Source organism: Apis cerana, linkage group LG8, assembly GCF_029169275.1.
Source record: "Apis cerana isolate GH-2021 linkage group LG8, AcerK_1.0, whole genome shotgun sequence".
NCBI classification, from domain to species: Eukaryota; Metazoa; Arthropoda; class Insecta; order Hymenoptera; family Apidae; genus Apis; species Apis cerana.
Window position 1 is genome coordinate 4,501,155 of NC_083859.1, and position 15,087 is coordinate 4,516,241.

Consider the following 15,087-nt stretch of genomic DNA (forward strand, 5'->3'; position numbering starts at 1 on the left):
AGGGAGACAGGAGAGAGAAGGAGAGAAGGATCGGAGCTTTTCTCATTCTTTCTATTGTTTTCTTTTTCTTTTCGTGCGAAGGAATTAATTGGGAAAAGTAGAAGTTGCAAGGAGAGGGGTTGTTAAGAATATTTTTTTTAACCGTTTTAAAAATTGTGGGTAAAATAAAAGTGGAATCGCGAAATGGAGAGGATTAGTGCGCGTTTATTGAATTTCTGGATATATTTCTTTCTTTTATTCCCTTGGGATTAAGGAATGGGAAAAAGTATATTGGGAATTAATTGGAAAAAATAAAAGTTGAGAAAGTTGAGTAATTCAGTTTAGAGTTTGTAAGATTTTTTTTATTTTTTAATCGTTTTAAAATTGTAGGAATTTGGAGAAGAGAATTATTCTTTCAGAGTTTATGGGAATATTTCGTTTTCGTTTTTTGAAAAATTTTTCAACATAATTTTTTAAAACATAATAGAATATTAATTCTACGATAGGTTTATTTCGATCTAAACGATAAATTCCATCGTTCTAACGTTTATTCGTTAATTTATCCAAACGTTGATTCCAAGCTGAAAATGAGGAAATTAACTGGAACTATTTCAGGTATCGTGCACTTTAAGTCACTCCTCAAAATGAATTTCACGTTTGATTAGCGTGTTATACAGCTGCAGAATTTAAGGACATTATCGAAATCTTGTGGTGATTAAATTAAGTGATTAACTCATACATTCAACAGTTCTAAACAAGTTGCTCGTAACAATTGCATATATGCAATCATATATGCGAAAGAAAAATTTTTTTTAATTATAAGTCAATGCAATATCAATGCAACTTCATATACAATTAAATTAAAAGAAATTTTTCATGCATATAAACATTGTTTAATTTTATTTTGATTTTCATATATATAATTATTTATATCATTTTAAATTAAAACATGATTCGATAACAACGAAATTTTCGATATTAACCGGTTAATCAGATTCATAAATTTTCATTCGAGTACAGTAAACATTAAAAATACAATTAAATATTAAATCAATAATTTCAAATATGAAAAAAAGACTCTCGTAATACTTTTCCAGAAACTTTTCCAAAAATATGAGTGATAATAAAAATATTCACCTTGTTTATATTTTTTCGAATCTTTTTTATTGATACATATAAAATAATAAATAGTAAAATAATATATAAATATCATTTGAATTATTTTCTTTTTTATTGATAAATTATCTGATATAAAATATATCAAATATATCTAATAAAATCGTATGCATGAAAACATTTGTATGTTTTCGTGGAATTCATTTTCGTAGAAAAACATTTTGAAAAAATACACAGAAAAAAAATGCAATAATTTACAAAACAATGTTCATTAAAATATCACCATTAAAAGACCGATTAAAATGAAGTAATTAACTCGAAAAACGTTTTCTCTGATAATTAGTTAAATACGTTAGTTTTAATTTAAATCCCAAATGCCAATGCATTGTTAATTAGAATCTACAAAAAGAAAATGTTCACGACATTCCTTTGAAGATAACGGAATAAAAATTCGTGGATGAAAAGAGGGATGCTTCGTCTAATAAGAGGTGCGTAATAAAAATCCTTCGGGAGAAAATGAAGGAAGAAGAAGAAAATGGAATCCAGGAAGACAAGGAAAAGGATGAAGATTTTTCGTTCGAAAGATCAAAAGGGAGTACAGTGGACTTTCTTATGTTAATACTGTATATAGATAATTTTGTTCGATCCAATTTCTTCTTTTTTTAATCAATCCACTATAGGAAAAAATTCACAAATTGAAAAATAATCAAAAGATAAAAAATACAAATATATTTCATAATATAATTATTTGTGCGCATGTATATTTTTAAATGAAACTTTTTTTTCAAGTTATTTTTCTCCACAATCTAAAGTAAAAAGTGACATAGAAAAATCTAAAGTATTCCAAGATGCTTATTCAAATGTTTAAAAAAAAACCCACTATGACAAATCTATGTATTTTTATGATATATTCTAAGACATTTTTATAAACCGTCAATTTTCTTCGGTTGATGAACACATGTCATGCAGCAATTAAGGTATTATTAGCAGTTCCTTGTTATTTCCTTTGCACAATGGAACATAGCTCAGTGCTTCTATCTTTTCGAACGATGCCACATTCGTTCGATGTTTCTTGATGTCAACTGTTGTGAAGTGCAAGTTTTGTGAGAAAAATTCATATAAGATGGCTGGCTGGAAATTTTTCAAGAAACAAACCAACTGTCAATCAAAAATGGTGCACGACGCGTACGAAGATAGTTGGATCAAGGCAATTTTAAAGATGTTCCATGTATCGGTTGTTCCTACGTAAGTATCACTTATGAATTTAAAATAGCTATCTATATTAATCACAGAGTCGAATTTTTTAAACAGTTATGGAGATAAAGATAAAGAACTTTAACGAAAAATGTTTTTTCTTAATCTTGTGATCGTATTATCCTTTTAGTCCGAACGAAACGATAAAATCTTTTAGATTTTGCAATTCTGAAGAAATTGCATACATTCAAGTATCTACTTTTAGATTATATTATGATTTAAACACTCGAAATAATGTTATTACAAATTTTACAAATATTTTCATTTATTTTATCTATTACAGAATAATAATTCTGTAAAAAAAAATGATTAAATAATTACTTTTAAATTTTAATGAATGACAAAGTTAAAAATTTATAACTACGACGTAGTTTTTTATTTTATATTTTATTTTATATATTTTTTTTTTTTTAGCTTTGAAGTTGCACAATACATTTTTTTTTCATTAATTTATTTTTCCAATTTGCGTAAAAAATATGATCCACAGGTATAAATATTTTTTTTTCCACCATGAAACCCCTTCAATCTGTGACCTTGCAAAATTCTGTATAATATTTCATCCATTTAACGATGATGGAAAAATGTTCGATTGAATTTTTTCGCTCCCCCACGGAAACAAAAGGTGATAATTGAAAGTGATGATAGTCCTTCATTCCTTCTTTGGAAATTTTATTTCTGCCTATCAAATGAAAAATGATCCTCAAAGGCAAATGATCGGCATTGATCATTTTTATTTAAATTATATTACGTTACGTTATTATTATACGAATATTTCAACGATATCGCGATTATTACAATCGCATTTAATACGCGTGAAATCACATTTACCATTTGTCAACGTGTTTTCCCTAATAATTAGAGAAGAATAAAATAGGATTTCGAAACTATGTGCTCGGGAAAATCACGTTTATTTGCTTGTTGTCTAATTACGTAGGGCTTAACCACTCAGTTATGTATCATGGGAAAAATGATATGATATAGAGTGAAAAAATAGCAACTAAGAAAGAGAATTCTATTTCCTCTGTTTCAATTGTAGTAATAATAACATTTTTCCCACAAATTATATCTTACATCTTAGATTTGTCATTCGAGAAATGTAAAATGCACGTATCAATTATGCAATTGATGATTGCAAATGAAAATTTTACAATTTTTATCTACTATTTTTATTTATTTTTATTTATTTCAATGAAAATTATTTCAAATCATTCAAAGACTTTAAGAATATTTATTTTCGAAACATATTAATATGAAAAGACTTTTAAATAAAATGCAACTTTGAAATAACTGGTCTGTAATTATGCACGAGTGGATGCATCACGTAATATTTACGTTTTAAAAAAGATACAAAATTATTTTTTTTAACACTTATTTTGTCTTAAAATTTCTTATTAATCAATTTAATAACGATTGATCTATGAAATGATCAGAAAAAAGGAAACGTGTATCGATATATTAATTTTTTAAAGTTCATCGATTATGTAAATAGTTAAATTTAGAACAAAAAAACCAAAAGTACAATTAGAAAAGTATGTTAATAGAAGCAATGATTAAGCAGACTATTTTTTCACGACATGGAAAATATCAGAAGGAAAAATCAGTCTAATTCGAGAATCACATTTAATAATCGTATCATTGACGAGTATGACTAGGTATGCAGAATCGCGTAGGATTTCCCGGGTCATGAAGTTATATTTATCGCTATCATTCCTCCATTGTTTAATAAAAATTTCTACGAAATCAGATTAATTTAACGATGCACAAACAGAAAATAATAACAAATATTACAAAATCGAATAGGAATCAAATTAATGATGTTTGAAATTACTAAAAGAAATTTTAAAAATCGTCCTGTTCTTAATTTTCTCATAAATTTTAAAAAATCTTTTTCAGAATAAATTTTTTCAAATTAAATAATCATATACTTAAGCGATATAAGTATATAATACGAATAAACAAACAAATTATTAATTATTTGATCTCAATGAGATCTTACCTTAAAAAAGCACTTACACAAAATAAAAAAAATCTGCAAATCGTCACTTTGACGAGATTAAATTATTCAAATTTCGAAATACAAATAAAAAATCGAAGTAATAACAATAACTAAGTAGAATTTTCAAAAAAAGAAGAAATAAACTTTTCAAAAACTTCCATCGAATGATTCACAAATTGGACGTATATTTAAACAAAAATTCGCGTAAATATTAAAATTATTCAGAATTGAATGTACGGGGAAAAATATGTGCCCCTACTCCAAGTGATCGACTACAGTGCTTCCATTAGGAGAAAACTTTGTGTGCCGGGAGCTCAGTTCCACTGTTTCGCGCGTGCTATTCACACGAATAACATTATAAACGATAATTCTAAAAAAAAAAAAAAAAAAGAATCGATAAGTGAAATGAAATAATTCACCCCTTTGACACGATCATGAACCTCTAAGCGTTTTAAGCGAATTTATTAAAAGAAAGCAGAGAAGAATATTATGTGATTTTATTAGCAAACCTATCTATTTTATAAGAATAAAAATATTCTCTACAAATATGTTAACTTCATTCGTGAAACTGAGACGTCGTCGTAGAAGAGCCTCGAGGCGAGTTTCTTTCAAATCAATTGAAATTAAAGAAAAGATTTCAGAAAAATATGGAAGTGATACACAACAGAACCAAGAAGAATACCTGAGGAACAAGAATATATCGATAATGACGGATGACGAGCCCGATCTTTTCGTGTCAAAACCTTTCGTTGGAACGAGACCAAGTAACAAGACGAGTTTGAACGAATACGTGATTGTGAATGCTGAAGAAAAATTCCTCAGAGCGAAGAGTGGCGAGATACTTGTGAAGAGCAATGATGCATCGGAAAAAATTATGGACGATTATGTGATCGTGGGTACTGAAGAAATGCCTGTGACACCTATCGCGAGTGATAACAGTGATTCAGAAAGTGTGAAGAGCATGGAACAGCCGTTGAAGAATTTTAGTCTGATGTGTAACCACACTTGGTACCCGCAGTTCAAACGATACGTTTTAAAAAATCTGCGTAACAAGATTTATCCTTTCGTGGTGACGGGGTGAGTAACGAAATAAAAGAATAAGACTCGTCTTATGCGAATGTGAAATCGATGGTAGATTTATTCGAGAAGCACTTACAATTAGCTTGAACTTTTAAGCTTAAACTTTTCCTTCGATATATTATAAAATAAAACTTCCAAATTTTTTTTTTAATCTTTCCTTTTGTTTTCTTTGCCTTTATAATAATTATAAATACACGCGATCCTTGTAAATTAAGAGAATAATACTTGAATTTACGTTTCCACATGGAATTCTATGAATGAACCATGACAACTTGGATCGATAAATTGCCTGATCGTTATATCAGAGCATTAGTTATTAATGAATTAGAATTCACGTGCTGTGATGCTCCCTCCTTTTCGAATGCATTTGGATAAATTGATTAATCGTCGATATTTTATTTTCTGTTATCTTTCCTTCCCAACCTTTCTTCTTATTGCTATCTATTTTATTTTAGTCATAGCTTCCCTATAACGAGATACCAAACTGTTACTGAATTCTTCAATTTATTGACAGGGGAAAAAATATTAAACATTTCTGATAACTTTATTTAAATGATACAACTATTGTAGAACTATGGTACTAATATTTTGGGCCTTTGCAATCTCAATTTCTAAAAATTTCACTCATGGATTTACGTATAACATAAAATTACAATTCATTTTGATCCTAATTAGTTTCGAATTCGAGAAACTGCGATTTGTACGCACGATCGAATCTCTTAACAGTAATATTAATAGAATCTACTTGACAATAATATTCGAGAAGCTCGTCGAATCGATCGTATCCTTCCTTATCGTCTTTATCCAACGAACGAATATAGAGAGGAAGAAATGGACGGATGTGGCCGACGATAATGCACTTCTCACGGTTAGAAGACACGTTGCACGTGGCAGGGAGTTTAAAGACCCGGTGGAAAAGCCGGCAGTTTATGCAGGGAAACAAGCGTGGGTGAGTCATTCGAGTAAATGACGGCAAGGTGTAACGCTTGCCTGCTCACCCGCGCACGAAACGATAGCCGAAACGATTGTTCTATTGTGCGCGGGGAATATTTAATTCTGCCTTTTGTTTTGAATGGACGAGTGATTTCGAGCACACCTGTAGATTAAAAGGTGTAAACAGACTGATTTCACGTCCATCTTGAAGAAGGAATCAATAAAAATAATATAAGAAATGGGAAAACGTGTTCAGTTTTTGTCCTAGAATTATAATTTTTTATGTAAAACGAACAAACTAAGGAACTACTTATTGCATAAAAAGCAATGTACAAAAGAAAGTACCTGAAATTATAATGATAAATTTATCCTTGATATCACCGACATTTATATTGAAATTAGCCATACATATCGAGAAGAAAATTCCCTAGGAAGAATCTTCTTATTTAATTTTCCAAAAATATATATTTGAGAGAAGGAAATTAGTATTCGTTTCTCCAAATCTCGGACTGTTCATCGAATATCTAACTTGTTCAGAAATAACCATACTTACTTATGCGTGCCGATAATACGAAATACAATCGCGCACAATAGTTTCTAATTACGTATTACCCAAGGGCCCTGTTCGAACTTCATTCAGCCCTAAGTACACGATACGTGCGCCGAGTGGTTGTGTGTGCGCGACAGGATCTTGCGCAGAACGTGCGTAATGGACTTCCTGCGTGCATCGAACCTGAACAGACCAAGCCTCCGCAGTATTCTGACATTGGACACGGGTTTTTCACTTTCCTGGAAACGGGCTCCTCTCTCGCGAGAAACAATTTTTTTTTTCGCATCATGCTTTATTATACATCGTACGTTATTGTTATTTCGTTATACAAAACAACAAATGGTTATCGATTTTATCGAGTTCGAATTTTTTTTCGGTAACAAAAACTTAATATCTCGATCAGTTTTACTGATACTCGATCACAGGTTCGTGATTTGCTTGATCCATCGTCTGTAGTAAGAGACTTTTGTGTACACCCCTGACACTATAGCGCAATTTTGACCGAAAGAGACGATACCGTAAATGGTGTTTTTACTTGCCAATGGGCCTCCCGAATCACCGTAACAAGAATCCTTCCCACTCGCTCCGTAACAAAGATGATAATCCTTCTTAACGAGCATTCTATATTCTGGAGTTTCCTCTATGCATGTCTCGTACGGTGTGTGGCGAATGCAGACTCCCATCAACACATCGCTAATTTTCGCCTAGGAGAGAAAAGTTTCCAAAGATTAATAATTTATCTAGAAATTCAAACAAGAGGGAAATTTCGAATATTCGAAAATTGAAAATTCGATCGTTCTTTTCTTGAATTGGAAAATTCAAGTTGGAAAAGAAGTTTGAAATTCATAATTGCGAGTTTAAAGAGTATCAACCGATAAATCTAAACTGGTATGCATAGCGCGACGATTGGGGGAACAAGGTAGACACTCACGTTACTTTGGACACTGGTATAACCCCAACCGCAAACACACAGTTGCTGAGGTGGTTTGCTGAATTCGGTGGGCAATCGAACAGCTCGAACAGTACTCGAGAATCGAAAGCGAGGTCGTACCTCGAACAACGCTATATCGTGGTACAGTATACTCGAGAACCAATATTGGAACATTGTATTGTTATACATGTATATCTTTGTTAATTTATGCAACGATCCTCCTTGGTAAAGCTTGTTCGAGCCAGCTCTCACGAAATAATTTGTTTCTCTATCTGGAAGTCTAAATAGCCACTCGATTTGTTTAATACGAATTAAACAAAATTTTGTAAAGAAAAAATTCATATTCGTATTCGAGGATATTAATCGAGAGAGTATTAAGTTCTTTTTTTGGCAAGTTTGGTAAAAATTATTAAATTTTTATACGTATTTTTCCTTTTCAAATCGTCGTTACTCGTTTATTTATTAAATAAAGGAACTTACAAACAATGAAGAGCAGTGATACCCCAATTTTTGGACAAAATACTAGCTCCACATATAAATCCGTCAGAATTGTGCAAAGAAAGCTGCAATTGTCTTCACCTTTAAAATCATTCAAACGATTTATTTGAAAAACGATTGATAGATTCTACTAACCATGAATGGTCGTTGTCTTATACTAATAGGATGTCCACCAATGATTTTTATTGTCGCTTTGCAAGAAACATTTTCTACATCTATTGTAATAAAAATACCTGAAAATATGAACGAAAATCGTTAATTAAATCTAGGAAAATATTATAGGAATGAAAAAAAAAAAGAAAACTTACATGTTAGGTAAAAAATAATGGATTTTGCACGCATTTTTACCGACAGCTTGAACGAGTGTGTTTAACAAATCTGTACGACATTCTGTACAACAGAACGCTTTGTATCTTCAGAAGCTATAAATGTCACGTGGCAGTTTTGCAAAGATAATCGTTGAAAATTATTTATTATTATTTTCAAGAACAAAGATTTGATAAGTTGGAAGATTCTAGAAAATAGTTACAAATAGTATGTATTGATTTATGTGCGATGATATTTTAATAAATTTATTAATTATTGATTATGAAAATATTTTTACATCTTTCAAAAGTTCCAAAACAAACTCGTTTTTCCAACGAGAAAAATAATATAAAAGATTAAAAATACGATAGATGATAAGATGAAAAATTTTTATTTTCTCTTTTTTTTTAATTGAAAATCTATTTATTCTTTTTATATCATATAATAATTAATAAGGATAAATATAGATTTGTCGTATTGGAGATCGGAAGACACATTTATTTCGCACGATACATATTTCAGTACAATAATATTATAACTAATTTATTTTTTGAACCCATACTAATACTATAATATTAAAGATTAAAATTAAATTCTCAAACAATTTTAAAATTTATTGTCGAATCAATCATTTTCATCTGAAAATGGTAAAATGAAATTTTCATCGTATGCAAAAAGATGATCACGCGATGGAAAATCGATAATTTGATCGTATTGAGAGGGAAACAGGGATCTACGTTCACGATTCCAACCGTTGTAGATTTCTAAGGAACCATATTCGTTCGGGGTTTGTCCAAGAGCGTACAATGAAGAAGCGAAGCCTATAGTTTCGATGAATATCACGATCAGTAGAAGATTATTGGCCATAGAAACCAGCATACTGTTGTTGTCCACGTCTCGATATCTGCTTAAATGATTCATAGATTCCACCAGGCTATTCATAGAGTTGTCCGCATCTTTTATCTTTTCTGCAAGGTTGAAGTTTGTGTCACGCATAAAATTGAAATATCATTTCTCTTATCAAATTTGTGTCTTTTTCATTAATATAAAATAATGATCTTCTTTTTTTATCCAGAATAATTAAAAAAATATTCATTCTACGAAAGGGAGTTTCTTTTTTAAAAAAAAGTTTCTTCGTTTCAACAATTAAATATAAATAATTTTGATCGATCAAGGATTGAAAATTAGGAAGTAACCTGTTCTATGACGTGTTGCAAATTCTTGGATATTTTCAGAATCCTCGTCGCTATTCCACTCGATTTGCGACGTGCTCTTGTCCGGCGAGCTCGGTTCGTGTCCATTCAAGTTCTCACCGCTGTAAAGGTCCAGTAGTTTGGTCATCCAGTCCATCAGATGTGTTAAAACATTCACGTGGCTCTGCCAAGTTTCCTTCAAAGTCTCTTTCATCCCTTGGGCGAAGAATTTTTCGAAATCAATGGCGGATCGATGCAATTTGTGGATCGTCCTGAACGTTCTGAGAAGTGCCCCCTTTTTGTACCACTTTAAAGCTCTCGAGATCTCCTTGTGCCTGATCACAACAATTCGTTTCAAAATTTATAAATTTCATATTCTTTATTCTATATCGTCTTCGAAAGATTAAACCTTAACAAACATAAGTAGCAATCTTAAAATGATTCAATCAAAATTAACTCTAATAATTCTTTCCTCAAAAGAATTATTAGAAGTCTTAATCGATTTTATTAACCGTTTGAAAAATCAAATAATCAAAATTCGAAATGAATTTAAAATCGTACTAACTTTATCGCAGCTTCGTCATCCTTGCCCACAAATTTCGAAAGTTTCCTCAACTTCTTTTTACCATCCTCGAAAATATTGATACACTGGAACAATTCATCGATGAATCTTTGCCCCCAAGTGCTCTTCGACAAAATTTCCCCAAGATCGTTGACAGCGCGATGGAAAGGGGTCCCTTTGGATATCCTCTTGTCCAAGATCCTCTCGAACACGTAGTTCACCTTCCTTTTGATCTTCTTTGGTGTTCTTCGAACAATTTTGCAGGAAATCTTCTCATTCTCCGTGGCCGTGCAATTGCTCAAACATTGAATAGCCTTCGTCCACGATTTCGCGTCTACGTTGTACGCCTCGCTCGTCGATCGCAATCTCACGCTGTTCCGGCACTCGTCGAAACGTCGAAATTCATCAACGCAATCGTCGTAATTGATTCTATCGTTGTTTATGATCACGAGGCAAAGAAAAACGTGCCACGGTTTTCGTTGGCCGCGATACCTGAGAATATCGTTCCTCAACAAAGTGTCGTTTACTTTTGATTTCATATTTTTGAGTGCCTGTCTCGGCGCATTGTTCATCAGATGTAAAGCCGTTCGAATCACGTTCGAGGACCATTTCTGGTTTCTCTTCGTGTTCATTTCTGAAAAGCATTGAGCCAGTTTGTCGATGAATTCCAGCACGTCGTCCACCGAACCAAGGAATTTGAAACCGTCCGAAGTTGTTTTACTTGTCAGATGCTACGATATTGTAAACATTTTTTTTTGTCAATTTTATAATCTTCATAATAGACAAAAATCTATAAATCTTTGGATCTTCTAAAAGGCGTTGCATAGAATAAAAAAAATGAAAAAGAATGTATAAAATTAAAAATTTTATCTCGTTCATTCAATAATTAAAAATAAAAGTATTTTTATAATATAATTTTATCAATGATTCGATTTGAAATAGAGTTAACAAATTTTTTATCCACAAATATGTCCATCACGTTTAATTATAAAAATTTTTTTAAAATTCTACAGACCTCGTTTCCTCTCAAACTCGAGTTTCCATTTCTATTAAATATATCGGTCAATGATGTAATTTCATTAATCATATTTCCCAAGTCTAGCATCGTATACACGCTTTGCAGCAACACCTCGGAATACCAATCATCGGACAATGGATCTTCCCTCGATCTATTTTCGTACAATTGAACGTTATCGATCAATCCAAAATCGTTAACGAGTTCAATTACGCTCTTCCTTATATTCTTGCATATTTCCCGAATCGTTGACAACACATCGGCTTCTTTCGATGATCTTAATATAATTGGTTTACTTATAGGCTTCCCTATTTTCGAGAAAAAGTCTCGAATTCCCGTTTCCAAACGATGCACTTGTCTAGGATTGATCAACACGGATTGAAAATCGTCGCGTACAATGGGATTTTTTCGATCGACATGTTCAGTGATAGCGAAATGTACAAGAAAATCTATCGTAAATACAAATGTTATTACGTTGAGAAGATTCATATGGCGTTCATTTTTAAAGATACTTACTTGAGAATAGAAGAAATGAAACTAGTTTGGAAATCATCATGTTTGGAAATAATGTAAATACCTGTTTCTAAAACTTTGATTCTTTTTTTCTCTGTTTTATACTCTGGTATGTACGTGTAATTTTCTCAATACATTGTTTCCGTTTGTTTCTGATAACTGGATGTGAAATATCGTTTAGTCACGTCCAAGTATGCATAGAGTACATCGCTAGATTTGATCGAATGTGCGTCATACCGAGTCCCCATAAATGTCATCCTTATGATATCTTGAACGAAATATTGCGAGATGAACAAAATGGTGTAAAGATAAATAATAGGAAACGAGATTTCCATTTGTTAAAAATAGGATCGAGGATACGTTAAAGAAAAATTCAATGCCTTTTTTAAACTTCCTGTTCGTTATAGATATTTTTTTATTCTTATACCTTGGATGGAATAATTTATTGGAATAATAAAATTTAATAACAAAACATACTTAAAAGAAATTAATAAATATATATTTACGTTCAATATCGAAGATTAGATACTAAATACTAGAAATATACGACAAATATCCGATGTGTCCATCAAAAATCAAAATCAAAAATCGATGGTACCATGGAAGATCATCGACTTGCTCCGAAGAGACATAATGCCAATGACACTCGACGAATTTATTGAAATCATCTCAGTCGCTCGAATTATTCCTTGGCAAAACACCTAACATGATGTCAACTAACGTGATGTCATCGCAATGACAATTCTCATCCCTAAACATTGATTCATCCGTGCTATTCAAGAATCACGAGGTCATCACGAAGCGAGTGAATGCCAGTTCGAATACCAAAATTACCAAATCCTCAGTTCCAACGAAACAACAGTTCGAGCGAATCCACTTCGATTCTCCACGACGATTATCACAAGTAATCTGTGTCATAAATTATAACTCGTTCCATCCATGGTGAAACAAACTCTTGCAGAGAGAAGGTTATGGATGCTTGGTCTGGTAGCATGTGCCATCTGTCGGCTGGAACGGAAATACTGAATGGAGGACGTCGAAACGTGTTACTCGCTATACAGTATTGACTGTTTCGAGCTGACCAACCGGCGTTAACTCAGTTTACCTGAATTTCTTGTTATATTGGTCGAGCATTGCGTAGTTTCAACAATGAACGACTCGTAGATCGCGTTGGCAGTGACGTTGGCCGAGAGAAAACGAGAGAAAGTTTTATTCGATCTGTAAACGGCGAATGAGGATGTTGTGAATTTCACCCATTGAACGTGAGAGAAACACACCTTGAAGGATGGATGAGGAGGCGATGTGGAAAGATTTCTATCATAAAATTGTGGTGGAGAAGGAGGAAAAACAGAAGGAGCAGCAAGAAAGCACGGAACATGAGATAAGGTAGAGAGAGAGGCATCTTTCGAAACGTGGAAACTCGATTGGAAACTCTAATTTTTTTCGTTTTTGTGCGCGCGAGGATTTAATACACGTTGTTACTAACCGATTTAACATCAGTTATGTGTAATTACATAAATATGTATAATTAGGTGTGAACAATTGTATCGAACATTTACAACGTACCTATATAACGATAGAGTAAAATTAATCTAATTCTTATTTATTAACCTTCTGTTATTTATTTTTCTCGTTGAAAGTGTGAGTACAGAAGAGAGAATTTAATAATTCTTCTATAATTTTTAAAAAAAGAGATTTTTCTTCGACGTAACAGTTTTTAACAAAATAATTTCAAAGAAAAATTTTAAAATACATCTCGTTTCGAATGCAAATAAGCCTTGGAACGGAGTTTGTATTACATGGATCTCATGACTCACAATGCTAAATGTAAGAGATGCAAGAGATGCAAAAATGTAACAGATGGCACAAACGATAGAATTTTTATTCTTCGTCATTATCTGTTCCACAAACGTCTTATCATTTCTCAGAAAATTTATGTATAAATATCATTATCAACATTTCTAACGTTGAAGAATCACGTGCTCGCCCGTGTCGCCTTGGTTCTTGTCGTCAAACAAACACTGGTTATATAGATTGTAGGAATGACGGGCTGAAACCGCTTCAACTGACTGCATGCACGCAAGCTATTAATAAAGCCAGACTAACGATTGAGTCCCAGAACATCTGTGAAGGAATTAATCTCTCCTCCAGGTCGCGCGAATACGTAACGTGCCGTCGAGATCTGTGGCTCAAGGTCGATATTTTGAGATTTATTGCTAATGTAGTTTAAAATAATTGCAATAACGGTATGCTTGAAATACAATGGTCTGAAGGCAGGGTATGGAAATGTAATGTAGTTCAAAATTATACTGGAAGTTTGAAAAAATAAACTTGTTGAATTGAAGATGTAGGGAGAAGGAGGATGGGATATTTTTTATCATATATATAAAAAATTTGGAAATATCATATATATAAAAATGTGATTATTATCAAAGTTTGATTTTAAGATATTTTTATCTTAATCGATAAAAGTTGATTATGTTAATTTTAATGGAGTTAAATATTAATTGTGTAAATTGTTTAACTTTCGTAGAATATTAGGTTCGTTTAAGAATTTTTAATTGCAAGTTAGAAAATGTTTTTTTGTATTGATACTTATTTCATATTTTTCGCACCAATTATTTAACTTCGAATAATAGTTCTGCAGAGATTCCGTCATCGACAACCACACGGCAATCAACACTTATAAAAGAATTAATTAACACGTTCCTCGCTGTTCTTCCTCCGTTTAAGGAGGTCGCGTAGAATGCAATAGTCTCGTTAGTTTACATATCAACTGTTCTTCCTACAACGTTTGTATGCACGCGATGAATTTGCATTTCCCTTTTGTCCAAATTATTTTTCTTCGCGTGACATCAACTATCAACTGTTATGGCTCATGTATTTATAGATACTGTCTCATAGAAACAAAGACACTTTCTTATATTTTTATCATTCACACGATAAATTCTATATTCTATCGATTCATCAACTACATTTCTTGATATATTGAAAAAATATATACGTGATTTTGTTAGAAAAAAAATAATACTAATAAATTTCATCGCAAATCGCATTTAAAACGTTCTTCTAATAACAAAATACGGTTCATAAAGTAATTGCATTTATATGTTGAAAGAATTACCTGTACAAATCTTATTTAAGAATTATAAACAACGTGT

The 15,087-nt window shown here is 31.8% G+C and overlaps 3 protein-coding genes across 19 annotated transcripts in view; 1 reads left to right on the top strand and 2 right to left on the bottom strand.

Moving 5' to 3' along the window:
• The first annotated feature begins 2,203 nt into the window (after positions 1 to 2,203).
• LOC107995324 (protein unc-13 homolog 4B) overlaps positions 2,204 to 15,087 on the top strand; it is a 31,986-nt gene continuing 19,102 nt past the window's right edge. For 2 of the 9 annotated variants that reach the window (XM_062078204.1, XM_062078205.1), the window contains exon 1: positions 4,667 to 5,422. In XM_062078204.1, the coding sequence (XP_061934188.1) occupies positions 4,893 to 5,422 (530 nt within the window). In that variant the 5' untranslated portion in view covers positions 4,667 to 4,892. Of the gene's footprint in view, positions 2,341 to 4,666; positions 5,423 to 12,774; positions 13,313 to 15,087 lie in introns of those variants that run through there. The other 7 variants (XM_017052757.3, XM_017052759.3, XM_017052763.3 and 4 more) reach the window with 4 other exon arrangements.
• On the bottom strand, positions 7,180 to 8,717 carry LOC107995326 (trypsin 3A1-like). Its single transcript, XM_062078219.1, has 5 exons — positions 8,646 to 8,717; positions 8,473 to 8,570; positions 8,320 to 8,402; positions 7,840 to 8,119; positions 7,180 to 7,612 (listed from the first exon to the last, which is right to left on the bottom strand). Exons 1-5 carry the CDS (start codon positions 8,677 to 8,679, stop codon positions 7,328 to 7,330), a joined length of 780 nt encoding a protein of 259 aa, XP_061934203.1. The 5' UTR covers positions 8,680 to 8,717; the 3' UTR covers positions 7,180 to 7,327.
• The window catches only part of LOC107995325 (uncharacterized), a 42,129-nt gene continuing 36,160 nt past the window's right edge, over positions 9,119 to 15,087 (bottom strand). For 5 of the 9 annotated variants that reach the window (XM_017052765.3, XM_062078218.1, XM_062078217.1 and 2 more), the window contains 3 exons: positions 10,402 to 11,129; positions 9,840 to 10,171; positions 9,119 to 9,611 (listed from right to left, as the gene is read on the bottom strand). In XM_017052765.3, coding sequence (XP_016908254.2) covers positions 9,268 to 9,611; positions 9,840 to 10,171; positions 10,402 to 11,129 — 1,404 coding nt within the window. In that variant the 3' untranslated portion in view covers positions 9,119 to 9,267. Of the gene's footprint in view, positions 9,612 to 9,839; positions 10,172 to 10,401; positions 11,130 to 11,413; positions 12,195 to 12,524; positions 12,640 to 15,087 lie in introns of those variants that run through there. The other 4 variants (XM_062078214.1, XM_062078215.1, XM_017052764.3 and 1 more) reach the window with 3 other exon arrangements.

Coding starts and splice junctions, on each gene's coding strand:
- LOC107995326 (XM_062078219.1), bottom strand. CDS start 8,679: ATGCGTGCAAAATCCATTATTTTTTACCTAACAT. Junction 8,571..8,645: donor CATTATTTTTTACCTAACAT/GTAAGTTTTCTT, acceptor TCATATTTTCAG/GTATTTTTATTACAATAGAT. Junction 7,613..7,839: donor ATACCAGTGTCCAAAGTAAC/GTGAGTGTCTAC, acceptor TTTCTCTCCTAG/GCGAAAATTAGCGATGTGTT.